The following is a 27,729-nucleotide window of genomic DNA, read 5'->3' on the forward strand; positions in this document are numbered from 1 at the left end:
AATACTTGTTTTATTACAGCGTTTGTTGACATTTGCATGGGATTGAGGAACGACAATAGGTACAGAGTTAACAGCTAACTAGTTAAAATAGAACTTGATATAAATGACACATCTAACACTCAATAGGAAGTTGGATTAGTCATGTGCACGAGGCGTGGTTTCGGCCATTGTGAGCTGCTTGCTGTCGAGAAGAAGCGCCTCATTGAAGTGCATCTGGTTAACCTAATTTTTTTTTAAATAATTTTAGATATGGTAAGTTTCAACGACACTTTATTGTGCACTACAATATACTGTTAAAAGTATAGCCGGACAACAGCCTTGTGTACTTGAAGCCATTTGGTGATGCTATTTATCGTCGTGTTAACTACTGTGCTAGCTAGTGGTTAGCTGAGCATGTTAGCTCGCATTAGCGTTAGCCTGCATAAGCGTTAGCTCGCTATTTAGCAACCTTCGCCTTGAGAACCTAAAAAGGCGCACTAACTACTGGTAGCTAACATGAGTTCAGTAAGCTATATTGAATTTCAGCGATCAACAACTAACATTAACGGACTGTCGCCGACCGTTTCCAATGCTATTTCCTTAACTGTGTCGCTACTCCATTATTGGACATGCCAAGGTTTGAGTCAATTTAAGTTAACTTGAGTTAATGCTAGCTCGCGCAACTTTAACATTTAGCAACATGCTGGTGATGTGAACCCCGTAAAGTTGCGCTACTAAGCTTGTACATATGGTCGGGAGTAATGTTTTTATTCGCATTCACATTTTTTTTTACACATAAAATCGCCTAAACGTCGGGATTTTGCCGTACATTTTTGTAGTTAACCATAGTTACTCATTGAAGTGTAATCCCTAAATTACAGTGGGACAGCTTCGTGGTGTTTTCCAACCATGCGACTCAATAATTCAAACGCTTTGTCAGGATGTCCAAAAGCCCAGGAGCAGCAACCAGACTTCACCTTCGTTGAAGTTGTCAAATGGCTACGTTCTTCCTGAGGGCAAACTGACGCCCAACGCCCTCTTTGTTGGTGGGATTGACATGAAGGTAAAATCATTTTTTTAGTTCATAAAAAATGTTTAATAGAACTGAACTGGCTCTAATGCCCCTTAATTGATAGATATTTAGTTTTGGTTTGTGTCTTAAGCTTAGTAATATTTTGTTTTGAGGGTAACACCATATAATTGAATTGCTTAACTCATAGGCAGACACATATTTAGAAAAGCATGTGTGTTCAGAATCTGTTTTTTTCTACATTTGGGTAAAAGACAGCTGTCAACTGTATCTCAGTAGAAAAAGCTGCACTCCCTTCTGGCTGCCCACACATTTACCGAAACAAAAAATAATTCATTTGAAAGTTTTGTCCTACTGTAAATTTGAATTTCAATACCCTAGCACCTGTGAATGTGTCACCACTCAAACGCAGTAGATTGAAGCTTTTAGTTAAATTTACACATGAGGGTTCAATGCAAAACAATTATATCTGCACTTACCTTGAACAGAACCACTATTCTAGTGTCCTTGAACTGCACATTGGGAATAAGTGCACTGCTTTGCTTTTCCTCGACAGAATATAATGGTGTGACGATGGTAAAGTAGAGCAACTCAAATCCAGTTTTTCACTTTAAAATTTATTTTGATCTTCAGGTGGATGAAAATGAAATGCGGGACTTCTTTGCAAGATATGGCGCTGTTAAAGAAGTAAAAATTATCACATACCGTGGAGGGATCTGCAAAGGGTGAGAAAATGAACAACAATGCATTTGTGTATTATTGTATAGCATGTATGTGACCTACAGGGAGTTATTCATAAAGCATGAATACAGAACTTGTTTTAGTAATTTTCCAAAAGAGTATGTACTCTTTGTTTGTCAGTTAACTTGTGTGAAAGTGTGTGGGTGTAAACTAAGGCGGTTGTTTATTTGCATATCAGTTTATATGAATATTCATTATCTTATTTTTTTTAACTTGGTTTGATTTCAAATGAATTTATTTCATATTTTTCATTGGGAGTTGGTAGTCAGTTATTGTGTTTCTTTTTAGCCTGAGTTGTTTTGTGTTTCCCTAGGTACGGGTTTGTGTACTTCAATGAAGACGTCAACATTCAGTCGATCATTGAGGTGAGTGGATGTCTGTCAGATTTCCTTTCTATTGCCTTATATCCAACTGAGAGTAATATTTCCTCTTTATATATATTTTTTTTTACTATAGCAACAGATCAGTTTTAAGGGTCGGAAACTCAAGCTGGGCCCTGCCATCATGAAAGAAAGGAGCTCTCGTATGTATTCTGACACACTAAATAAATACCTCATTGCATGTTCGGTTGGTGGTGTCATAATTGTATCATGTTTTTCTTTATCCAGGTTCTATGCCCTCTCGTATGGTTGGCTCGGTTCCCTGGATGAGCCCCCCTCAGTACTTCTACTGTAGCTGCTGTTCACCAATGGGAGGGGGTATGGCACAACCTTCACCTATTGTCAATGGAGGCCCCCCCTACAATCAGGTAACACACTCACATAGCCAGTTATCAACAATGTCCTTTTAGCAGTCAAAAAGATTTGTTTTTTTAAAAGAAAGTTGTCCACCCAAGTAAACCCACTGTGTGGTATTTGTAATGCTGTCTCTCTCACACACACACACCTCTCTATCCCCCTCTATTACACCATGTAAAACTAATTAAATCTTATGTTCTCTGAGGGGAAGTTGGCTCATTATCAAAGCCAAGAATAGAGGTGCAAGGTGGAGAACAATCTATCAATTTACTTTCAATTTACCAGAAAAGATATCACAACATAACGTTGGCTCTGACATGATTAATGTAATTGCTAATAATATCCAATTTGGTGAATTAATTAGATAATACAGCCGTTAGCAGTTACAGGGCAATACTTGCAAAGTCACTTTAGAAACTGTTATTTATTGCTGCAGGCTTTCAGTTGGTTTCATATTAAATTTATGTTTGAACATCTTAGTTTGCTATGTAAACATACTTTTCTGTACTAAAGTTCAATGTGTTTCTTCTGTCTCTTCTTTGCAGCCATACTCTTACTCCAACTATGGAGGGGTCATAATCCCACAGATGCCAATGAACTATGCACAGAATGCCTACGCCTACCAGGTACACAAACACTTGTACTAATTAGTTAACAGCACCCCATGCAAGGTCTCCGAGGCATTGCATATATTCTCCTCCGTGTGAGCTGAAGGGTTCAGCCTGTCTTAGATCCTCCTGTCCCTGCATGCCCCTCACTCCACACCCCCAATCTTCAATAGAGTCAAATCTGGCTTTTTTCTGTTGCCATCTGTTTCACCGCTGACCCATCTTCCCCCACACACAGTACACTCCCCCTCACTGGATGGAGGACCAGAGGACACGACCTGTCAATCAGGTGAATTTAGTGGCAATAGAAGTAGATGTCAGTATAGTTAAGTTTCAAAGCAATTAAATCACTTCTCATTTGAGGACCTTGTGAGGCCAGTGGGATGACAACGTCGGTGGAGCCTTTCAAAATCTCTATGGGATCAAGAAGAATGTTGGATTTTTTAAATTTCTTTATCGTTCAGTAGTGTTAGTGGCAAGAAATTGTCAAACTGCAATGTTCATGCAAGCCACAAGGTGGTGTTGTATGACCAGTGTTTACATCCTGAAGAACGGACTGTGCGCCAACAATGAGTTCTTAAAATGATACAACTTTTGAGAGATGTTTATGTTGTTTATGTCTTTGAAACAGCTTTGTGTGTTTGCAATGATATTTTTATAATGTTATTTTAATGTCTGTTTCCAGAACTTTGTTGACTGTGGAGTCCAGACTATGATGACTGTGCTGTAGCCACTGAGCCTCCTGCCAGGTAAACAAACTGCCCAGCGCCATTAACGTGTATATTTTACATGTATATGTTTAAACGTGGCAAAACCTGCTAAAAATAGGTGATGACCCCGTTCCCATTGTCAGTAGACAATTAGGCTTTTCTGTTTATTTTCTGGTGTCATGACAAAAGTCACAAAAGTCACGTTATTCAACGACAGGGTTGAAAAACAAAAAGGGGAAATGTTATGGTGTTCTATTTTTGTTGAATTAGATACTTATTTATTCTCTCTTCAAACGGTGTGCCGACTAATTTGGACTGATGTTAGAACTAAAGAAAGGGAATAAAATTATTATCAAATTAGCGTGTCAGACCGGGTGTCATGTTTTCATTGCTGGCAAACTCCATTGGAAAGGGGGCTGAGGTAACAATGGGCCACAGAGGACCAAGCATCTGTAAGCGTTCTCACCCTTTCTCACGAAGAAGGTAATTAATCAGTGCAGTGCAATTACTTTACGTTGTAGTGTGTGCTTTGAAGAGAAACCTGCATTCTGTCAGAGCTCTGTTGCACATAGTCGCTTATCCCTGTTTAGCAGTTTCACAATTTTTTTTGCTTCTGCTTATAGTTTTTATCTGGAAAACACAGCTTTTAAAAGACTAATCCTGATATGGCGTTTAATCGAATGAGGGAACAGGTCTTGACTTGTGATGTGCTTTTCTGTCTTCTGTTTCTTTTTAGATGCACGCTACAGTGAGTCAAATTGCAGAGAGGATGATGTCTTGATGTTCCGGATGGCTGGAAACAACCAGACGCCTCCTCACTGTTTCCTGAATGCCCTCCCCTCTTCTCCCTTCCCTCAATTTTTGAGACCCATTTTAACACCAGACTGCAGGAACTGTCCACTTTAACCGTACTAGTTTGATCACAATCACTTTGACCACGACGGGTATGGACCACTGTTGTGTGGTCAGACCGCTTTTAACCAACATGGATCACAGTGACAGTCGCACAGGAAGAGCAGAGCACCCTCACCATACCAGCTGTTTTTTGTTTATTTTTCTTTGTTATTTATCCAAAAGAAAACACGGAAAAGACTTTTAAGCTCACCCTTTGTGTCTATGTATGTTTTATTATTTATTTTTGGAATTACTTTGTTTGGTTGGTTGGTTGCAAGGGCTCTGTGTACTTTAAAGGTACATTTATAAATATATATATAAATATATATATTGCAACTGTCTTGACAGAAACCTTCTTTTTTTTAGTAGAATGCTACTTTAATTCCATTTCAGTTTTGCTTAAGACATGTCATTAACTTGCCTACTACAGCATACGAGCACTTCGTCATTCCATTAAATTCAAACACTCATTTATTTTGTGCTCTATTCTATTTAATTGGGTGTCGATTGAGGCAGTAAATGAACCGCAATTTTATCCCATTATTGCGCCTCATCAGTATGACTGATTTCTTGTCTTGGTCAAACGCCAGGCTTTCCAAGTTAAGTTCCACAGAGCATGTTGCAGCACACTGATCATCTGTGTTGTGTTTCTAAACCGTCCCATCCTGTGACTGGGTGTTTCTCAAACAGTTCACTCACGTACAATCACGGCATAATTTCTTTAACCCGTTACTCGTCAATCAACTTATATTTGGAAGGAAATACAGCGGAAGGCCGCTTTAATCCATTTTGAAAATGAAGGACATGATTTCAAATTAAGTGCTCTCTGCTTCTTTGGGGGAAATTGTTCACTGTACATAGTTCACTTTATACTGGTTGTTTCTCTGGGTTTTAATCTAGTCGCAGGTGATTTTGCACAAAGTATTTTACTGTCAATGTAAGAGTGGACAATGGTGCTTTTATATATATGTATATATTATTTTCAGTAAGTGCACTTCATTTGTTTTTTTGTGAAATGTATACACTAAATAAGTATCTTTGTATGGTTGGCGATGCACATTTGGTGTATGTCACACATTTTTCTTCTCTTGACCCAGTTCCACATAGTTTTGTCGTGGCATTGACCTCAAGGGTCTCATAATCAGACGTCTGATTGTATCCATAGAACTGTTTTGTTCAGAGAGACTGGACACTGCACTGTTTTGGTTTGTGTTTGCAGGGTTTAGATTTCTTTGTTTGGAGAAAAAAAAATAAAAGTTTATATGTTATCATTTAGGCTTGTGAAGTTCTTGGGTTTCATTTTGAAGAGTGGGTTTGTATTTTTAGGGATATTAATTTGGGAACTGGAGCTGATGTGGGAGCGTGGCGCTTTCAGTGTGCCCATCTCTGCCACTCCCAGCCCCCATAAGCCTGTCAGCGGCTGCTGGTGTGCAGTCAGGGTTGTCTTCCCTGGCAACAAGCCCATCATCTCTTGGTCACAGAGCGTTTTGTTTTTGTCACAGTCTGGTGGTGTGACTGAGCTCCCCAGGGTGCCCTGTCCAGCCCGTGACCACCCATCAGCCCCACCCACCTAAACCCCAGTCAGACGTTTTTGAATTATGGATAAGTCTGGACAGCTACTTATGAAATATGAATTTTCCAAAGGACACCTTTTTGAAAAACACAAACACCTCCAAGCCCAATAACCTTGATGGGAGACCCACATCCTCCCGTAACTAAAATACTGAACCACAAACTTACCACTTTGACTGTCGAGGCAAAAGATAATCTGAAAACAGTACAAGTAGCTTATGGTACATTGTGCATTTTCTCACCTACTTCTCTAGTTTTTCTTTACATGTAGGTAGTTTAATAATTGTAACGTCCACAGTAAGATTCATATTGTTTCCCAACGTGTTTCAGAGCATCAGACCTGGCAAGCAGCGGGTGAGAAACAACTGGGAGGAGAGAAGAGTGTAAAGCGCCCTCTATTTCCCTCTCCTCCTCCTCCTCCTCACACACGCTGGTGACAGAGAGGTAAGACGGAGTGTTGATCATGAGCCCGTGAGAGCAGCAGTCAGCTGTAGTTTCTAAATGGAGGATTCGTGTTTTGTTCCTATTGGATCGCAGCACCTGACCTGATGTGAGTCTCATTCCAGCAGCCTCGACTTTCACCGACAGTAAAGACATTAAAGAGCGGACGGACGCACGCACGCCGACAGTCTCAAGGGTGAGGAAGCTTTCAGCCCGGTCCACACTTCTCACCAACGAGGAACGACTTGATTGGTGAGTGTAACTCTTGACAAAAAATAATCTACACATTTATTTACATAAATAATAGTGTTGATCTATGACTGTTTGCCAATATGAGTGCCTGGAACAGTGCAACTACATGTCATGTGTATATCTTATTGGGTCGTGTTAGTGTCCTCACATGTGGAATGTGAGATATCACAGCTTTGGAAAAAAACAAAAACAAACTTTAAATGAGAGTTAACTGCATATCGGCAGGAGTCGCAGAGAAGTCTCAGGAAACCTTTCACAATAAAACACTTGTGACAGAGAGAAATCCTCCTGGTGTATACGTTCAGCCAGTCGTTTGATTTGTGTGATGTTGTGTGCCATTTGTTATCCGCGGCGGAACGAAATGAATAAGCCCTCTGCTCGCTGTCACAGGTTGCAGTGAACTCAAGATATGCGTGATGGAGTAAACGTGTCGAGCGCAGATGGAAGAGGGGGATGGAGCGTGTGTGTGTGTGTGTGTGTGTGTGTGTGTGTGTGTGTGTGTGTGTGTGTGTGTGTGAGAGAGTGTGTGTGTATGCGCGCGCGCGCGTGTGTGTACGTGTGGTGCGTAAGCGACCTGCCATGTATCATTTCCCGTTCACTAAACTACCGGCGTGATCGGGCAGCACCGAGCAGCCACGTGTTGTTGTGAGACTGTGCGAGTGCGGGGAGAGGCTGAGCTTGAACGCACCAAAGAGGGAAAACCAGGAACATGTAATTTCAAGCTATGCTGCACCCACAAAATGCAAGGGGCATCAATTAGTTACATGGTTATGTGTGGGTGCTCACTATACATCTTAGAAATCTATTTGGAAGCACTTTAAAAAGCACTCATTAGCGGTGAGTGACATCCAGTTTATTATACAAGCCATATCCCATAAAACTAATTGTCTAAAATGTTAAATGATGGATTTAAGTACCTTAAGAACCCACCTCAGGGTTTCGTAAATTGATGCCCCGGTCCAAACGGTCTTTCTTTGTTGATAAACTGTTCTTTTCAGAGTAAAATAGGCTGTGCAAGGAGCTGCGCAACCGACCAATACATCAACGTCATAATTTGTTTTTATCCTCCCATGCAGCCTCATTAAAACACCGTTTGAGGTGACTACTTTGTTGCTTGCGGGAAACACACCTCCCTCCAGGCAACTTGACATGCTCCCAGTCTGCTCTTCGTCTGTCTTCCTCACTCGGTCTGTCTGTCGCCCCCCACCCCACCCCTCTCCATCCTCCTCTTTTCCCTCTCCTCATTCTGTTCTTGCCCCCAAACCGCATCCTAGAAACTGTGGAGTGGAGCTCCAACCCAGTGGGAGGGAAGCCCACTCCCCAGGACTCAGTCTGTCACCTCCAATTTTGAAATGCAGTGAAACACTCCCCATATAAGGCAGTAATGGTGAATTAATAATAATGCAATGGTTTCATTGACATGGTGTTTTTCGCTGTTAAACAATTGCGCAACTATAAAAAGTGATATAATTCTGAGTCAAACTGCTGATAGGCCTTAAAAATGTATTTTGCATAGGCAGTGTACTCACAAGCAGTATGAATTATGGCTTCCAAACAGGCCCATAATAAAAGAGACTGGAAGCCAGTAAAAAGAGTTTTATTTGCTGACACTTGCTACAAATCAGTTTGGTGTATCAGGTGAGAAATGGAACACAACGACTGAATGTTACACGCAGCAAAACAAACCACACTCTTCCTCAGGTGGCATGCAGCAGTTGTAATCGACGATGATACCAGAGAGTCTGGGCCTTTCGGTATATCCATGTATATATGCATATGTATATCTACAATCCCTTCTTCAATTCATCTGTGTGTCAACCACACTGGTTAAGGTCTGGCTAAAAAACAAACACTGAAACCACTTGTTTTATTTAGTTTTTTTTTCTTAGGAAATCAGACAGGCAAGTGCACATATTTAGTCTGACCTCCACTCATCTAACATTGACCCCTTTTGTTAATGCTCATGCAGATTTGTTGAGAACATAATTCATAAGAGGTTGTGGTTTGGAGACATGCTGTATGTAAGAGCAGCGTAGCATTTTGTCGGCTGAGCCCGTCATCATTGAGATGCTTCAAAGTGCATTACCACACTCAAACCGTGACCACAGAAAATACTGATTGGCAGTACAGAAACAATGAGAGGTTTTAGGTCATTTGGAATCTGTGTCATTATTGCTGGCTCATTTCTCATCATAACAGCTGTTGTTACCTGTAGCTAGTCTGCATAGTTAGTGGGTTTAAATACATATTCATCATATACAGTACATTGATGTGAGGACAGTAGAGAGTTTTCAGACGGAAGAGATTTAAAATGTGAATTATATCCTCCTATAGTTGCTGTTAATTTCCCCCAAGTCTGTGCCTGTCTGTAGGTCTCCCTCTGCAGCGGATGAATGCTGCCCCTTGGAAAGCAGACACCCCCGCCCCATCACCCCCCGTTTCCCCTCCACCCCGCCCAACCCCCCCTCCCGAGTGGCACGGGAGGTAGCAGAGCAGTGGCATAGCGCAGACGGATTATGCTCTCGCCTAAATCCGCTGTCATTTCAAAACGCTCGGTTACAAGAGATTCTCTAATGAGAAGCCCTCTGCTTCTCCCTGTCTATCTTCCTCTTCACTCCATTCTCTCTCGTTTCTTTTATCCGTCTCTCTCTCTCTCTCGCTCTCTCACCCCGTCTCTCCCCGCTAATTTGATGTTTTTGCTGTCAAGGCCTTTTTCTGTCTGTGTGTTTGTGTCAGAGCAAGTGAGAGATTCTGTTTGAAGTCAACATGTAGAGAAAAAGGCCTCATATGTTGCGAAAAGGCCTTGAGTCTTGAAGGCACTTGAGTCTCTCCAGTACTACAACCACCTTGGTTTTTTATTCTATGTTGTGTCCAATTATAGAGATCTGCTTCTAAACCGAGCAGACAGAGTTCAGCAGTTTAAGCGAGGCCTTTTGTTTTGAAACAGAACCAGCGGCGTACAATGAAAAGGATGGTGAGATGTTGGATAAAACAGTAGCGCTGCAGGCTCGGCAAGACCCGGACCAGAACCAATCAGGCTTTATTTGAGAGTAATAAAACCAACTGCCACTAGCAAAATAGTAAGCGAGTTATTTCAAATTGTTATGATTTTTTAGCACTGCATTATGCATAAAGAAGACAGTTTTGAAAATGTAGATAATTTGCATTGGGGTAGGATAGAAAGTGTATTGAAGTATAAAGGCAAAGGCTGAGAAAGTAGAGCAAAGGAAATACTCACTGATAAAATGATGCAAATTACTCTCCAAATATGCCTGTCTTTCCCATATGCTGCTCTTCACATCCGCATTATCAAATAACCATCATCATTATCATCTTTTGACTACATTTTTCTCCACTATCCTCCACCTTTGACCCTCTTTTTTCCTAACCAGCCTGCTCAACATTTCCACAACAACATTGTTTTCTTGCAGACAGAGCGTATTAAAGCACAGCCCTGGAGGGAAAAGGTTTGGGAGTGGATTGACGTGAACCAACTTAGTCATAACCTGTAGCCTACATGACTGGCTGGCTGTCTGCAGGAGACATTGTAATAGTTTTATGGGAATTAGGGGGTTCGGCAGGAGAGCAGTTTGACTGCAAATCTCTGCCTCCAGACAGAAGGACTGGATAGACAGCAGGGAGGAGGATGGAGAGGGTGGAAGGGCTGGGAGTAAGTGTGGAGGGATATAATGTACCATTCTAAAGACGGGGTGGATCGAGGAAAGCAGAAATGGACATCGGGAGGTGATTAATTAAATGAAAGAATCAAGATAGTACAGTTTTGGAAAGGGATTGAAGGAGGAAAGACTGGTGGGAAGTTGAGGAAATAAAATGGAGAGGTAAGGGTGAAAGGAAAAGTCAGGATTAACGGATAATGGAATAGAAAAGGTTGGGATTTGACTGCAGGGACAAAAAAGAAAAAAAGAGAGCGACAAGAAATGACTAGATTACTGTCAGACTAATCAAGGCCATTGTAGCAGTAGAAAGAAGGGAGCTGTCCTAATCAAGGACGGCTGACAGAAGCAGAGCAGAGGCCGAAGACAAAGAGGTGATTAAGGCACGGGTCATACAAGAGCAGAAAATTGAGTGATGACACATTGAAGAGCTAATGGTGTGAGAGTTTAAGAAGGGAGCAGACAGGTCAAGAGGAGAGAGGAGGCTGGTGGGAGGAATGACCTAAGATACACGGCAACTCTCTCTCCTTGTCCTGCTCCGGAAGCATCACCACCCCGTCTCTCCTCGTTTGTCTCCATTATGAAAGAGCATGCAGTATTGAAAGAATAATGACTCTTAATTGCTTGTTCTTTGCAAAATGTAAAAAGACAGAATGTCTCATGACAGATGTGGTATAAAAAAAATGTACCGTAGATGCTTCTCTTTGTAACCTTTGGAAATTCAAGTATATACCATGCAATCAAAACTGTAAGACACCAAACATGCACTGCACACACACACACACACACACACACACATGCGTGCACTTACACACCCCAGGCGTAATGTCTGTCTGTTAGGATCGTTAGCCGAGTTAATGTCTGTGCACTTGGCCCAATGGGAGTTACAGTACTGTGGCATTCTCCATTCTCCGTAAACAGATACAGAGATGCAGATATAGACCTGCCTCTGGGGAAGACATATGCACGCACACACTCGTACAAACAGACACGCAGATGCGCTCTTCGCCGTGTGGCTCTTACAAGCCGTGGCAGACGGGGATATTAAGCACAAGTGTGGGGATGGTTTGAGGGTACCAACGCTGTCACATCTGATTAGCTTGACAATATTTGGATACGCCCCTTTTTTCTCTTGTCCTTTACAGAGCTCTCTCCTGTCCTCTCTACCCTCCATCCATTTGTCATCTCAACCCAACTAATTTGAACCCAAAATCACCACCCTGCTCCTTGTTTTTTCTTTTCATGCAACTCAAATATGTGAGTGTAAATTGCCAGTGTTGAAATTGATTCAGGGTGAGAGATTTAAAAGGAATTTTCAAGCTCCCTCCAAATTGTGTTTTCAATCTACCGGTCCTTACACAGTCTGAAAAACTCTTACAATAGACAACATGTATTTACTTGGGCTTCAAGACCACCCTCGGATCAACATATAAATTTGTTTGCAGTAAAACATGTTTAGTGTCGCTCCTCTCCTCCCCGTTCCCCGTCTATCTCGTCTCATGTCGCTTTGCTTGACAGGGCAGGAAATCAGTCTCATTTCTGCTTTAATTCGTTCTGATCAAACATGTCGCTCCCAATCAGCCCTATTTGATTAGGAGATGCCCGTATCACAGCCCACCAAGCAGGTAATGGATGACACTTTCATATTTCAGTTTATTGCAGTGTGTGTGTGCATGTCTGTGTGTGAGAGTGTGAGAGAGAGTTAGATACACACATTATTTCTCGCAGCTTGAGCTTGCACGTGAGCAATATCATTCAGACTTGTGTGTGATTATCACACACATGCGCACACATGCGCACGCACGCACACACACACACACATACACTATTAGATTTGCTAATGTGTTCTGTATATTTAGAAACTCTATCAATTACATGCCTCCCACTCGAGTCTTTTTGAGCACCCTCCTCGTTTTTTGTCTCTTCACATCTAATCTGTATTTTTTACTCTCCTCCTCCTCTCCTTTTCTCTCCTCTCCTCTCCTCTTCTCTCCTCTCCTCTCCTCTCCTCTCCTCTCCTCTCCTCTCCTCTCCTCTCCTCTTTTCTCCTCTCTTCTCCTCTCCTCTTCTCTTCCCTCCTCTCCTCTCCTCTCTCACAGAGATATGGGGTGTAGGCTTCCTAAGTTGCGGAAGGCAGAAGAGAGGCGAAGCCCGGGCAATATCTACTCCACCCTTCGACGGCCACAGGTAGAGACTAAAGTGGGCGTGGCATACACCTATCACTTCCTGGATTTCCTGTTGGGGAAAGAAGGTATGTATAAGATTATCCATGTAATGTCGGTCGTTTCTGCATAACTGTTCTCCTGTGAGCAATTAAAATGGTACAGTTCCCCAGTTATGTTGGGCTGGGCTCTTGAAACCCAGTGAGACATGAACTTAATGTGACTTGACTTCTCCCACACTTGCATATTTTAAATAGTCATATGCTATTTGTTTATTCTTGTAACATTTCTCCATCAAAGATGATGGGCACAAAAAATGAGGATGGCGACTTTGCATTTTAACCAATGTGTTTTATAGCTTTAACTGTGACAGATAAATGTTTTATTTATGGTCATCTATTCTTTTATGGCCTATTAACATATTCCCTTTATGTCTGAGATGATTGATGATAACGCGGATGATCCTGGCAAAGTCAAACCAAAGCCGCCATGACAAATTTTAACGATTAAACAAATATTGTAGCATCCAGATCCTAGATGCTATTATATGCAAAATAATTCCCCATAATGCAATGCCCTGAAGACGGCAAAATGATGATTTATTAGTGTCTGAAATCAGTCACAGTACAGTAACTTTCTGTTCATTATGTTCTGCAATAAACAGTGAATGAGTGAGAGATAGAGGAGGTGATTTCATAAGCAAATGAAAATAACAAATCTTGTCATTAGATGCAGCAGATCTGATTCCCAGTTTTCCCAGTTCCACTCTCGTGGGAAAAACTAGCTCCAAGGAATGTGCCTTCACATTTGGCCGTAATTTAAAGGACTCATTTTTACTGCAGCACCTTTGTGGTTGTCAACTCCTGTTTTCTGTTGAACCCTGCGCTGCGTCGCCATCCTGAGCTCTGAGTGTTTGTGTGTTCCACTCATAAAATAGCCAGAGTTGCTGTTCCAACTTTAACCAGTTAAATTAAATGTTTAGGTCAGCAACTTCACAGAAGTGTGTGTGTGTGTGTGTGTGTGTGTGTGTGTGTTTCATACTGTAAGTATCTTGAGGGCAAAAAGTGGCTTATAAGCTGAAGTTGTGTCTTTGTGCGGCTCCTGTTGCAGAAAGTTCAAAGAGTTCTCCAAATCTCAAATTCAGCTATATTGTGCGCGCTCATGCCATGCCCTCCATCTCCCCCCTGCCTCTCCCTCGCACAGTGACAATACACTAAAGCTGATGTCTGTTACTTTGAATTGTGTGTGTGTTTCTCTGAATATAAGAAAATAGTGTGTCTAATATCATGGGTGTGTGCGTGTGTTTGTTTGTGTGTGTGTGTGTGTGTCTTGAGAATGTTTGATGAGAATCCCCTTGAGGCATCGGGTTTCTAAAAATACTAATTCTGCCATTGTTTTGTGTGGACTGTGAAGAGATAGAAGGGAGGGACGGGGTGAAGGAGAAGAGAGGCGAGGAAGAGAAACAGATAGTGTTAAAGCGGATATAAAAAAAAAAATCACCTTTTTTTCCTTATGGCTTAATATTGTTACACGTCAGCTCTTGCTCTCCATCACCCGACTGAAGTCCTTTTTTTAGAGAGTTTCCAAATGCAACACTGTAACAAGACAGCAGGCAGAATGCCACAGCCAAGTTACAATGGCCTGTTTGCCAGTCGGCTTCATTTTCAGCCAGCCCTATTATGTTTGGCAAATTGGTTAGGCTGTAGTGTTGGCAGAGAGAGATCTGGCAACTCGGAATGGTGCTGGTGACCAAAACAGACAATAGACATGAGGATTGCTCGTCTTTCTCTTTGCTAAAGGCAGGAGCAGATAAATTGTCTAATCGCATGGGCAGCAGCGGCAGATAGAGAAAGAACACACACACACACACACACACACACACACACACACAGCGATGGGGGCTCATTCACGATCACATAAAACACTTTATAGCTCTTAGTCAACAGAGTTAGTGTTATCTTTCAACCGACAGCCAGGTCATTTATATGGTAAAACTCAATGACGCCACCTGAGCTGCTTAAGATGGGTATACTCTATTTTAGGATAAACACTGCTACTGTGAATTGATTGTGTGTGTATGTATGTGTGTGTCTGTGACTGAGTGAGTGGGTGGGTATACCTCCCTCTCTCTCTCTCTCTCTCTCTCTCTCTCTCTCTCTCTCTCTCTCTCTCTCCCCCCCTCCCTCCCTCTCCATTTGCGATCGAGAGACCAAGAGAAGTGAAGGATTCCTGAAGGATTATCTGATTGTTTGTGGAGATTGAGAGACCTCATTCCCAGCAAAGGGATTTATTTTTTATTTGTGTGCGTGTCCATGTGTCCATGTGTGTGCGTGTGCGTGTGTATGTGTGTGTTTGCACACGCGTGTGTGTATGTATGAGGCAGATAGAGGAATCTGTATGTCAGTCCATGACATTGAGGAAACCCACGGTCAAATCCATGCTTTAATTCAATTTGGCTTCCATTAGTGATATTATTTCCCTGCCAGCGTGACTTGACGACTCCTACACAGTAATGAAAAACAAATATATTTTTTCCCGGTGCCCCTCTGAGATATGTGAGACTAGGTGGCTGTTTATTAAACTCAGTTGTGTTCTCGGGGAGGGGAGCTTAGTGTTGAGAATGAAGAGGAAGGAGTACAGTGTGGTTTGTAACCACGTGACCTTTGACTGGCAAGTGATGAAACTCACCAGAAACAGTGTTGCTTATAATAAAGTCAGCTTTTGTTTTATAAGTGTTGCTCTAATGGCAGGAGTGCTTTCGCTGAAAAATATTTCCGTGTGACTAAGCCAACTTGTTCACTCTGGGTCAGAGCGACCTCGTGGCGTGTATGGGGAGGATGAGAAAAAATATGTTCCATGTTTCTGGCATTTGGCCTTCGCTTCACACATGGACCATTTTTTTATTTTTTTATTTTTTAGCTCTAAACCAATGTCTTATTGTACAGAATTGACTAATTAGTCTCAAACCACCAATCTGCTGCACTTTGACACCTTGACAGTAAGTTCCATGGTCTTCATCAGTCCCATTGTAAAACTGATTGGTTTCCTTGACATGAATGTAAAGAAATGTAACAGCGAGCTGTGACATTGTAACCCTCCCTTGTGCCGGAGCTGTGCTCCGATAATGAGCAGAAGAGACGGAGAAGGCGGAGAGCATGAACAGAAAAAAGGTCGGGAAAGGTATAAGGAAGGGAGAATAAAGTCAAGGAGTTGTGACGGAGAACAGAAGGTGAAAGAAGGAACGGCGCATGAAAACCAGAGATACCAGCGAGTGTTAGTCAGGTCTGGAGCGAGGAGGAAAGCGGAGTGTCTCGAGAGCGAGGAGGTGTGAGAACGAGCGAGCGGGAGTCAAGAATCTTGAGGATGTGTGAGGAAGTAAGTTAGGTGTGATGCTGCGTGACTAACGCTGGTCTCTGCAGCAGACAGCGAGGAGCTGAACGCTGCTGATGACTTTCTGCCACCCTGCAGAGTCAGAGCCCACTCAGCTCATTAAAACTTACAACATGTGCCTAATGCTCAGCAGTGTGTGTGGGCATGTGTGTTTGTGTGTGTTTTTTTTGCTACTGTATACCTGTAGGCAAGGTTATTGTGACTGAAGGTACACAGTATGTCTGTGCTTATGAATATCAACACCTGAATGCTACGATGGATAGCTCCTCCGTTGACAAAGACTGATATCCATTCCCTCTGCTTTATGTGGTTAATCTGTGCTCTCAGAAGCTGTCTGTAGTATTTGGCTCAGAGAGCAGGCGAAGCACAAATCCATCAGTTTGCGAGATCTTTGCTGCCTGACACACTTTTCCAGGCATACTCATTTTTTCCTGAAAGATTGTTGAAGCTGTTGATCTGACTTCAAACCATTTTTCTTGATAATTCCCACACGCAGTTTCAGTCTTATTGGTTTGAGAGAAAGGCAAAGATTGCAGAGAGATTCGCAGCATCACACGTCCATGACTCCGTATGCGCCTGAAGTGCCACACTGTCTTCTCCTGCTTCTCCTGTACTTGCAAATCTTGTCAGACATTTCCTGTGAAGCGGGGCCTTGTGATCAGACCCCATTTGACGAAGCTCAGATGCTGACCAACAACTCTCTCATAGCCCGCGGGTGCATTCCCAAAAGCAGTGGGGTGCTCCTGGCTCCAGGAAGCTGATTATTTTATAGTCACTGTTTTGGCACATATCCTCCCCTAAAAACTCTGCAAGTCATTAGAAGGCTATTTAAATAAACGTGAACCTCCAGCAAGCATAGGGATAAGCCTCTAGGGTGGCTGTGAGTAATCCCCATGCATCACCTAGCAGGCTTAGTGCAAAATCTTTCTTTCTCGTTCTCAGGCGAAAAGAAAGATGGCCCGTACACTAAGATACTGTGGCACACATACACAGCAGAATATGCGTTACAGTCAGACATTCTGGGATTTTGTGCAAGGAATTAATATATCCGTTCAACCGGCTCCAGGAATGGGATGACCCCCACACCCAGAATGCAGCTGGTGAAATCCAGGGTCAAGCAGTTAGGCGTCGCTCACGACACACAGCGGCTGTGATGTGGTCAAAGCTCGAGTGAAGACGGAAATAGCAGAGCGGGGCTCAGCGGCCCGACAGCCGCTCGGCATCGTCTAGTGTCCAGCAGACAATACACCATTGGGTTTCTCTAGCTCCCTTTTAAACATGCTTGTATAATGCAAATTTGTCATGTTCTGCTTGTCTCACACACATATATAGGCAACTCCCACTTCTTCTTAACTTTTGTGAGCCTCAAAGTTAGATGCATTTTGCGCATAACATCCCTTGCCCTCACTAGCTGGCACTATAAACCTCCACCCGGCTTTTCTCCCCTGAGCCGAATCTTTCCATTCTGAGGTGGAATTGCAGCCTCCCTTAAGATCCCACTGTGGCAGACAGTATAAATGAAGTCGCTTCCCAGCCCAAAGCGCCGCATACCACCCTAATAACTTCTGTATGCCTCGCCTGAATTAGCTGTGATGCTTTGCCTGCGTCTTGTCGGTGCCTGAGTGCCAGCCGTGCACAGCTAATGACGGCTAATGACTGTTTACGGTGACAGGATCGTTGTTACTCACCCCACCCCTGTCTCCAGATGTTATTATTATTATCATCATCATCATCATCATCATCATCATCAGTGTACTGCTTTTGATAAGTCCCCACAGACACCCGTTTAAGTGTTTGCTTGATGAAAGTCTCTCCTGGTTCCGAGCAGTTATGCCAAGATGATGTGATGGTCGGATTTTCTCAAGGAGTTTATTATTTTTTTTTCTCCCATTGTTTAAGAGATGGGAGTGTGTGTTCATGTGCTTGTATGCCTTGCATGCTGGCCAGTCTCTCTCTGTGTGTGTGTGTGTGTGTGTGTGTGTGTGTGTGTGTGTGTGTGTGTGTGTGTGTGTGACCACGCCAGATGATGGAGAACAAATTGAAAATGAGATGGCTTGCACATCTTTTTTTCTCGTGGTTGTGTGTTCTTTTTTGTGTGTTTGTGGGTCTAGTTAATTTATTCAGGTTATTTTCTCTTCTCCAGACCCATGCAAATGAGATTGAATGGGAGAGGATGACAAGCATTCAGGCACAAACAGCCTCATCTCTCTCTCTCTCTCTCTCTCTCTCTCTCTCTCTCTCTCTCTCTCTCTTTCTCTCTCTCTCTCTCCCTCTCCCTCTCCCTCTTTCTCCCTCTCCCTCTGCTAGCTGCCTCTCTCTTTCTGTGTCTCCCCTTCACTTCTCTCATCTAATTTTCGACTCTCTCTCTCTCTTGCACACCTGGCTTCACTCAGTGATACAGAAACACACACAGCCATACGTGCACGTGTTCCCCTACACAGAGCGGGAGCTTTACCACAATGCACCGACCCCTGAGAGGGCGGTTCACACAAACATTGCGCTGTCCCTTGTGGATTTACCGTGACAGTTTTCTCACATACGATAAGCTCCTCTAACCATTTTCCACTGAAGTAAAGGTTTTTCTTCTTCTCCAATTGTGTTTGGTAATAAGGAAACCGGCTCTGTGTTAGCGATTGCTGCTAATGCCACACAGCCACCAAGCAGGCAATGTGATAGCATTGTCTTTACAACCGTTTGATGTACTGTGTGTGTGTGTGTGTGTGTCTGCGTGTGTGTGTGTGTGTGTGTATTCAACAGTCTGTTATTGCAAACGGAAATGTGTTTAGTCTGTGTCTGTGACATGGATGAGTGTGTGTTCAAAAGCGCACTTTCCAGCATGCATGTGCATGCATCTCTTTGCATGTATGTTTTCTAAAAAGCCAGACTGCTGGTGACAGTGAGGCTAATAGTTCCGGTGTAATTAGTTTCAGATTTAGCGTGAAGATGCCATGTGTTGTTCAGGAGGAATTATCATAATAGAACATGCTCTGCCTTTGTTTCTACACACCCTTTGTCCTTTCTTCCCCTTTTCCTCTTTGTTCCAGCTTTTTCCACTTCTAAATTCCTCTCTACTATTTTCTTTCCTCCCCCTGGCTCTTTTGCAAGCTGTCATGTCCATGTCTTGACCATTTCCCATGTCTTTGTTCTTCTCTCCCTCTCTCCTCTTACCGGTTCTCCTTCCTCCAGAGGTGCCGGTGTCGTCGGTGCTTTGTCTCTCCTCGGTCAGAGAGCTGCCGGTTCAAGTCCGGGAACTCTACGCGCAGGGTTTCGTCCTGGTCTCCGTCCACCCTTTTGTCCATCCCTGCGGCCCTAGTCACGCGCACATCCAGCGCCAGCTGCACCGGGCCGTGCTGGTCCGAGAGACGCCAAGGTACACAAATTAGACACACGCTGGTCTCCAGCATGAGTGTGCCACCTTGTATAGAATAAACCAGTTTTCACTCTAAGCATGCATGTTGCAGATTGATTAAAATAAATGAGATGATTCATTTGCAGCCAGTTTCAGATAGTACAAGGTAGCAGCCTTTTGCAACTTCATTGTTTTGACACGCAAGCCAACTGAGACCCATTACCACCAGCAGAAGTCTGCACCTCACCTCCTTCTCTTGATGTAAAATTAATTGCAGATGAGTCAGCCACACAAAAACTCTTAGCTTGCTGTCCCAATTCTTTCCCTTTTGACTATACATGATACTATACTATAACGTCTGACTGCAGTGCATGCAGTGCATCTCTTCTGTAACCCAGTTATTCTCTGTTAAAAACTAATATTCAGTCATACTTGAGGAAAGCATTATTTGCATTCCTCCTTAATATCAGCTCTGGTACAACAAGCCAGCTGAGCTTTATTCTTCGCGTCCCTTCGTGGAAGTGACTGAAAAAAAAAAAATGGTAATCTGCTGACTTTTAATCTAGCACAACCAGCAGGTCAAAGTTTTCATTTATGCAGTGAAATATATCAACATCTACCTCATTGGCTCAACATTTGGCTCAGACATTAATTCACCCCTCAGGTTGAATTGTAATAACTTCAGTGATCCCTTAACTATCCATCGAGGGCCATATTCTGGCAATAATATAAATTGGTCCAATTATTTGGTTTATAACCCAATACTTACTAATAGTGTTTCCATCAGCCTCAGCTACTCTGCTTTTATCTCCAGCAGGCAAATGTTAGCATCCTAACAGAACATAATAAACATACCTGCTAAACATCCACATCGTTAGCATTTGCTCGAAGCAACCATGTGCAAAATCCAGCCTCACAGAGCTGCATCTTTATTTGCTATTAATAGTATTTGGTATTTCAAAATAAAATACCATGAAGCTCAAAGGGATCACAGTGATCTACAATACATGAAATAATCCACTCTCCCTATATCTTACTAAACTTTGTGATAATTTGGATGAAAAAATGTTTGTATTGGATCGAGATGTGGACCCCCGTGGATGAGTCTCTTTCTACTCAGACAACTGTGGTAACCTTCCATACTCTTTTCAATTAAATGAAGTGCGTTGCTTAGCTTACAGTTTTGGGGCATCCTCCTGTGTTCAGCGTACTCTTTGTAACGTGAATTCAAGGAGTAGCTTATTGTTCACACACTCACTCACACACAAACATCGACACACACACTCTAGTGCGCAGGCAGGTGCCGGGGCTGCTTCTTTGATGCCCCTCCTGCCAAGTGGTCCTGCTGCTTCCTGGCACCTGTCACCGTGGAGACGGCTGATTGCATCATCAGCGCTCGCCAGAGGGGAACGGCACGCCGAAAGAGAGAAACCATCTCTCCATCCTTTCATCTGCTTTCTTCAGTGATGGCCATCCCCCCTTTTTCTTTTGTCCTCCTCACCCCCGTCTGTCGCCTTTAACTCCGCCTTTTATCTCCCCATCTCTGCCATCCCTTTTAATCAAAAACCCTAAAAATGAAAGAAACCAAATCTGACAGATCTACTGTTTCAAATCTAGCTAAGAATGTCACTCACGCCTCAGAGCACAAGATATTACCACGGCCTTCCCACTGACCTCAATCCAAATCTGAAGAGGCGTATCTGAATACTCCTTTTATGATCGTGTCTCGCAGTGGGAGCAGAAGGAAATTCTGTCCCTCTCTCTTTCTAATAAGTCTATTGTGATGGTGGTGAATGTGTGCCTCCGTTAAATGGAAAATTCAGACTGTCCCAGAATTGACATTATGTTTCTGCTGTGATCATTCTGGGTCAATGAGTACTCGTGAACATGAGCATCTCTGCCAGAATCTCGTTTAGACAGTAATGTTACTGGGTGATGGAACTGCTCCGGTGATAATGGACAAGAAACAAACCCGAAGGAAACATAATGTAACTGTATGATCACATTTTACATTTTCTGGTTCATAGGAGCAAAATTGAACGGAACTAAATGACACATGATTGATGCTTCATACTGAGTGTTTGTCTAAATACTGTCATTTCTCACCCTACAGTTCAGAGAAAAGCCAACTGAAGTGGGCAAGACAGCGTCTGGAGACAGATGTGTGCGTGGCTGGTCATCAGGCTGCTGACCCAGAGGTGCTCCAGAGCTATGTCAAGAGGGTGAGTTCAGTATTTTGCAATCAATCAAACTACACAATATGTCTGGGGCATAAAATATACTTATACTCCCATTTTGATGCAACACTGGTGTGACAGTGAAGAGAACATTACAGGGCTTGAAGGGCTTCAGGCAACTGCCTTTAATTGCCTGTATTTGCCATATGGTATAACCCTTCCTCTAAAAAATAGATGGGGGAGGAAATAAATGAGAAAAACAGACTGAATCCCCACTAGTTGCAGCGCCTGTGCCATTGCGCACTAACCCGTAACTAGGAAACAGAAGGAGGAGTGATATAATGGATGAAAGGTCACAGAAGTTATGGTAAACTATAATGAGACTTGACCCTAAAATACCCTGCCAACCACAGCGTCATCACTGGCATTTATCAGCTGTAAAACTCACTTTTAGTCTCTGTGCTCATGAATTCTGCAACAGTCCCACAATGGGAAATGAAAATGTGCTCTATTGAATAGATTTGCATCTGAACACACATGGAGCACAAAGGGAAACCTGATTGGATGGAAATGCACATCACTGAATATAATGTGATAGGCTTCGGCAGCGTGATATGAATAACCAATCAGATCACAAGCTGCCAGAGAGAGTTCGAGATAAGAACCCAGGAGCGGTACCGGGCAGACAGAGTGACAGCCTGGGTGTGTGTGTGTGTGTGTGTGTGTGTGTGTGTGGGCGTGCGTGCGTGCGCGTGTGTGAGTATGTGTCCCGTTTTGAAATTCTATACTTCTATTTGTCCAGCACTCGCTATCCCACCCACTCTCAATCTGTCTCCGGACACACTCATCAGATAAAACGGCGTGACTTTGTGTAATTGCGAGTGTGTTGGATGGTAATAGAGAGACTGTTAATATATGTGATGTGTGTGTGTGTATGTGTGTGTGTGTGTGTGTGTGTGTGTGTGGATGAGTGTGTGGATGAGTGAAGTGTCAAAAGTAGTGGGGTAATGGGGGAAGATGCGTCTCATTATTGTTTGCTGGTAGTTTGCAATCTGATTTCTCTCCCGTTGAGCCTGTCTCAAACTGTCAACTCAAATATCAACTGACAATTAACCGCCAGAGCTCCATGGGAGGGAGCGGCACACTCGTACACACACGGATGCGTTGAGATAATGAGGTCCTTTTGTCATTTGAATATTTGATCTTTGCAGATGATTAGGTAGGTTGTTATTTTGCAGAATATCTACTCTGCGTACGTCAGCCTTTTGTTTGTGTGTAAATGAGGCTTTGTTTGTCTGACTATACATAGACTGTGCAAATGTATTTGTGGTGCTGTGAATATCATTGTTTTCATATTTATGCGTTAATCCAATCTTTTTAAATGGAGTTTATTGTTTATGTTTGAATGCTACACCTACAGATCCAGGACGTAGCGGAGCAAGGAGTGATGTTTGTGGGTTTTCTCCAGCAGCCGGGTGGAGGTCCCTGCTACTCGGGGCAGTGGGATCCTGAAGAGCTGTCGTCCTTACATTCAAGCCCTTCACCCATACGTCGACACCCCTTCAGTGCCAACAACAGCCCAACAGACCCTACAGAGCCACATCATAACGACACCGAACCTGACCATCACCAGTTTGAACCGCAAGAGTTTGAAGGTGTAGAAAACACGCAGGACCTCAACCCAAAAGAACCAGACTTCAGCTCGCTGAAACCCATACAGAGTTTGGAGCTTAATCGAGAAAGGTCCAATGAGCCAATCCAGACCTTGCAGATCGGCCTCAAAGAGTCACTAGAATCAACAAACCAACTTCAAAATCACAGCCAGCCCAGTGTAGACACAGTTCAGTGGTGTTCAAATCAAAACCCAACAGACGCCCAAGGGGATCAATTGCGTCCCAGCCGCCCAGAAGCTGCTGGTATAATCAGACAGAAGAAGGACCATCTACCAGACCTCAAAGAATCCACAGAGACACATTTGAACTTTTCCAACAGGAGAGAAGGACAAAGTTCAAGCCCCGACAGCTGGGCCAGCTCTCCTGAACTGGACGCAAACCATAAAAGAAAGTCCAGCTCCACAGATGGGCAGAGCAGATTGACGACGCACAACAACAACCACATCCGGCTCAAGAGTTCAGAGAAGGATGAGAATGCAACTTCACCACCAGCGCCGGGCGGTAAGTAACCGGTTTGTACGTGGGGTCACTGGACATGTCATCATAATGCAAAGTTCTATTTGTTGTCTTATTGGTGGATTTGTTTGTGTGTGTGTCTTTAGGGATGCAGCTCTTTGCCTTGTACAACCACACAGGCGAGATGAACACGTCTCTGAGGTTCTACTCCCTCAGGGTGCCACTGTTAATACAGAAGGAAGCCGGGCTCGTCACGGAAGTTGACACACACTGGCTCGACCACATGACTCAGCATTTCACCAGTGGTGCGCACCTCATCGACGGGTTTTTCCACCTCGGAGATGATAACGGTGTGTTTCATGGCCATGGAAGTAAACTACTGCTGATTTTAGCCCTAGATTTAGAGCCCGTTAAATCATAAAACAGAACGTACCATTAAGTGAACAACTTTAATGTGGGCAGCATGAGTATGAAGTCAGACCCAGTGACGCAGCTAAATGGATTCTTGCGTCCTCCCAGAAAAACTCCTGATTGGTTTTGCTGAAAACAGCTATTGTTGCGGCTGGACACAAGGTTGATGAGATCAGTGAAGTTAAAGGCCTGAAAGAAGCTATACTATTCTGTTATAGGAGATGGGTGACCAGTATCACCACTTTCTATTATTATAAAACATATTAATTATTGCAGCTTTAAAGTATCTATTTCAGCATAGCGCCTCACCTTTCACTAGCTCCGCTAGTTCTTGGCAAGAGGAAACGGCCGCTCTGCTGCTGGGTAATGGATGATATGCATGGACTGATGTGCCATAAATCCACGGCTTATACTATAAGTCACTGTTCAGTCACCCGTGCAATAAGTCGGCTTTAGCAGAAGGGAACAGGGGATCAATAGTGAGAGATTGGAGAGTGGAGATGAGCTTGTAACTCCTGTCTGACTCGCATACATCCTCCTCTGTGTATCTGACTCTGTCTCTAATTTGTCCCACTCCTCCAGACAATGGGGTTTCATCTGTGGATAGTGTGTTCATCTTCCAGAGCTCTGCAGAGGAGACCACAAATGCCTCCTACGATGCCATCGTGGTTGAGCAGTGGACCGTCGTTGATGTGGGTCTTTTGAGTTTTTAATACTCTGGTGAAGATGTGCACTTTGAGAAATCCTTTGTGACGGAAGTCTTAAGCTCTTTTCTGTCAAACATTACATAAGAGTTGAGATGAAGGAAAGTATGTGCTTGGGGCTGAGCTTAAGTTGGCCTACCTGCACGGGGGACTGTGCTTTCCTTTTTCTTCTCTCGTGTGCGTTGGCTCCGTTTTTGTCTGAGTGAGTTTCTGTCTCATGTCCAGGGTGTCGCGGTGAAGACGGACTACATTCCCTTGCTCCAGTCTCTGGCTCCTTATGGATGGAGGCTGATGTGTGTGTTACCCACACCCATTGTCAAGACAAACAGGTACAAAAACGACACCCCAAGACACCACTGTTATAACCGTAAACTCACCTGTCCTCTGCTTTCCCTTCATATTCCATCACTTTCAATAACATCACCTACGTGCTGCTTTGTTGATTTTTAGAGTCATTGTTCTTTGGTCTTAAACACTTTCATTCTTTTTGGGATTAGGCCTGACAGCGTATCTTTAAAAAAACAAAACAGGACAGATGGTTCGAGATCTGACAAATCACCATCATATGCTCATCCCTACATGAAACCGCTTTTGAAATCCGACGGAGCTGCAAACAAAAACACAGTCGCTGATGCGCTGTTGTCTTGTAACCTGTCACTTTACCAACCGCGGCGAACAGACACTTGATTTCAATACAAGAAGCGACATGCGAGCGCCTCAAATTATAACATAATAGGTGACAGTAGTAAAAGTGCTGCTCTCTATTTTCTGCAGTGACGGGAGTTTGTCGACCAAGCAAATCCTTTTCCTTCAGAGACCTGTTTTGCAGCGCAAGAGAAAAGACTTCAAGGTTTGTTCCCCCTTTGTCTTCCATCTTTGCAGCAAATCTGTCACTTGTGTCTGTTGTGCCTTTAGGATACGAGCTTTATGTCACAGAAGGTGCCATTAAAAAGTTGTGTTACTAAATATGGGATGTACAGCAGATTTTAAACCGCTCAGGAAAAGTCTAATAATAGGCAAAGAGTCGACCGTACACTGTACAGGAAAGAGGCATCAACCAAAGAGGCTTTGTTGTGGCTTGGCAGGTGTCTGGAGAGATGGAAAGAAAAAAGACACGGCACTCAGTGCAAAACTGTCTCACGCACATCTATTTGTTTTCAGATGCTGAACCTCAGGGGTCGCAGCAAGGCAAAGAAAAAATCTCCTGGAGAAACACAAGAGGAGAGAGAGAACATGTCCCCGCTGATGGAGACAGAGATGGATAGGTTGAGAAGAAACACAAAAGAGGAGGACGAGGAGGAAGAAGAAGAGGCCGAGGGGAGGAAGAGCAGGGGCAGCGGATGGAGCGAAGGAGCGAGAGAGGGTGGAGAGGAGCTGGAAGAGGATGCACGGCATCAAAGGGGCTTCTTGTACCTTTCAGGGAGCAGAGCTTCTATGGAGGAAGAGGAAACAGACATTGATAACATCCCTCTGTCTGAGCAAGAGAAGTCAGGGAGATGGACAGATGTGTGTCAGAGAGATGACGGAGGGGTCAAAGAGGCGCTGAAGACGGAGGAGCGCATCAAACAGCAGCTGTTTTCCGGCGTCTGTTGACACATTGGGCACAAAGCAGCCGAGGAGGAGCTGAGGCCTGTTAGGTTTACAGGAAAAAATGCCTTTTAAAATAACTTTTTTTTTTTGGTTCGGGTCCAGATGTGGTCAGTCCATCTGTTACTAGTCATCATGTCCCGTCACCTTCGCTTCAGTCTGCTCGGTTTCGGGCGGTAACACTGTTGTGAGTCTTTGAGGTTGTAGGTCCCATGTACGGGAACGTGTCGTGCAGTTCTCTGCTTTGGGTCGGTGTTGCTATTTGATGTATTCTCATATGAAATGAAACCGTTCAAGGCTAATGGAGAACAACGTAGAGCAAGTCTCCAGTCCAAGCATATGGTATTATTTCCTTGCCCCTTGATGTATTTGACTTATTTCTTGTAACAGAATGGTTAAAAAGGGAGCACCAATTTCAAGAGGCTCACTGTATTTTTTATACGTAAAGTATATTATTTAAAATTGGGGCAAGTTGACACAAAGGTTGTAGTACAATGCATTAGAGCCTGAATGAGACATGCGCTGGACAATTATAGCTTGTATACGTGTCAACTTAATTAACTAAGAAATGGCATTATAGACATTTGTCTTTTGTCCTCGTTCCTGTTTATTTTCAAATTCTAAAATATTGATTGCACTATCTTGATTACAACTTACAAAAACATTTTTAATAAGGATCCCTTCAATTGGGTATTGCTGGTACCTTGATTTTCTTTGGCCAGGTTTTGAGATGTCCTTTGTTCACCTCCATTCAATGGAGGGGAAAGGAATTTTGTTTGTGGTGCTCGTTAAAAACACCATAAAGCGAAACATCTCTTTCCAGAAGCATATCCCAGCTACTCAGAACACATGGTTGACATTTTTCTTACCGACGATTTCTTCAGTAGAAAATCGTTCCTATTAAAGCTGATTAAGGTCTGTTGATTATCCAGGGTAATGTTAGCAGAATGATCAGAGGCTGATTTCTCAAACCCCAAATGTCTGCTTCGTTAGATACAGAGGTAATTGTTTTGTCATTTTGGAGAACTGACATTTAAATGTTTTTTTTTCTTTGAAAGAAATGGATGAATTGGAACTCAACTATTTATTACTCATTTCCTGGACCACCTGTGTCATGTCTAAATAGTGTAAACATGTGAGTCTTTATATAAAAGCAGAAGTCAATAAAGTGTTTGAAAACAG

The 27,729-nt window shown here is 43.2% G+C and overlaps 2 protein-coding genes across 4 annotated transcripts; both read left to right on the plus strand.

Moving 5' to 3' along the window:
- Window positions 1-134: 134 nt before the first annotated feature.
- dazl (deleted in azoospermia-like) lies at window positions 135-5,970 on the plus strand. Of its 3 annotated transcripts, none has more exons than XM_068575595.1 (10): window positions 135-252; window positions 920-1,042; window positions 1,643-1,734; window positions 2,064-2,115; window positions 2,207-2,273; window positions 2,359-2,498; window positions 3,033-3,113; window positions 3,334-3,384; window positions 3,781-3,844; window positions 4,542-5,970. In XM_068575595.1, exons 1-9 carry the CDS (start codon window positions 250-252, stop codon window positions 3,823-3,825), a joined length of 654 nt encoding a protein of 217 aa, XP_068431696.1. In that variant the 5' UTR covers window positions 135-249; the 3' UTR covers window positions 3,826-3,844; window positions 4,542-5,970. The 3 variants fall into 3 exon arrangements, with proteins under 3 accessions (XP_068431696.1, XP_068431697.1, XP_068431698.1); XM_068575597.1 differs by having other exon boundaries at window positions 184-252; window positions 861-1,042; XM_068575596.1 differs by lacking the exon at window positions 3,334-3,384.
- Window positions 5,971-6,773: 803 nt separating this feature from the next.
- Window positions 6,774-27,695, plus strand: rftn1a (raftlin, lipid raft linker 1a). Its single transcript, XM_068575807.1, has 10 exons — window positions 6,774-6,964; window positions 12,738-12,889; window positions 19,377-19,560; window positions 21,653-21,761; window positions 23,137-23,890; window positions 23,992-24,195; window positions 24,839-24,948; window positions 25,186-25,289; window positions 25,735-25,810; window positions 26,122-27,695. Exons 2-10 carry the CDS (start codon window positions 12,742-12,744, stop codon window positions 26,551-26,553), a joined length of 2,121 nt encoding a protein of 706 aa, XP_068431908.1. The 5' UTR covers window positions 6,774-6,964; window positions 12,738-12,741; the 3' UTR covers window positions 26,554-27,695.
- Window positions 27,696-27,729: the final 34 nt, after the last annotated feature.

The sequence above is a fragment of the Clinocottus analis genome, unplaced genomic scaffold (assembly GCF_023055335.1).
Source record: "Clinocottus analis isolate CAN_PGR_092001 unplaced genomic scaffold, fCliAna1.0.p SCAF_14, whole genome shotgun sequence".
In the NCBI taxonomy this organism is placed as follows: domain Eukaryota; kingdom Metazoa; phylum Chordata; class Actinopteri; order Perciformes; family Cottidae; genus Clinocottus; species Clinocottus analis.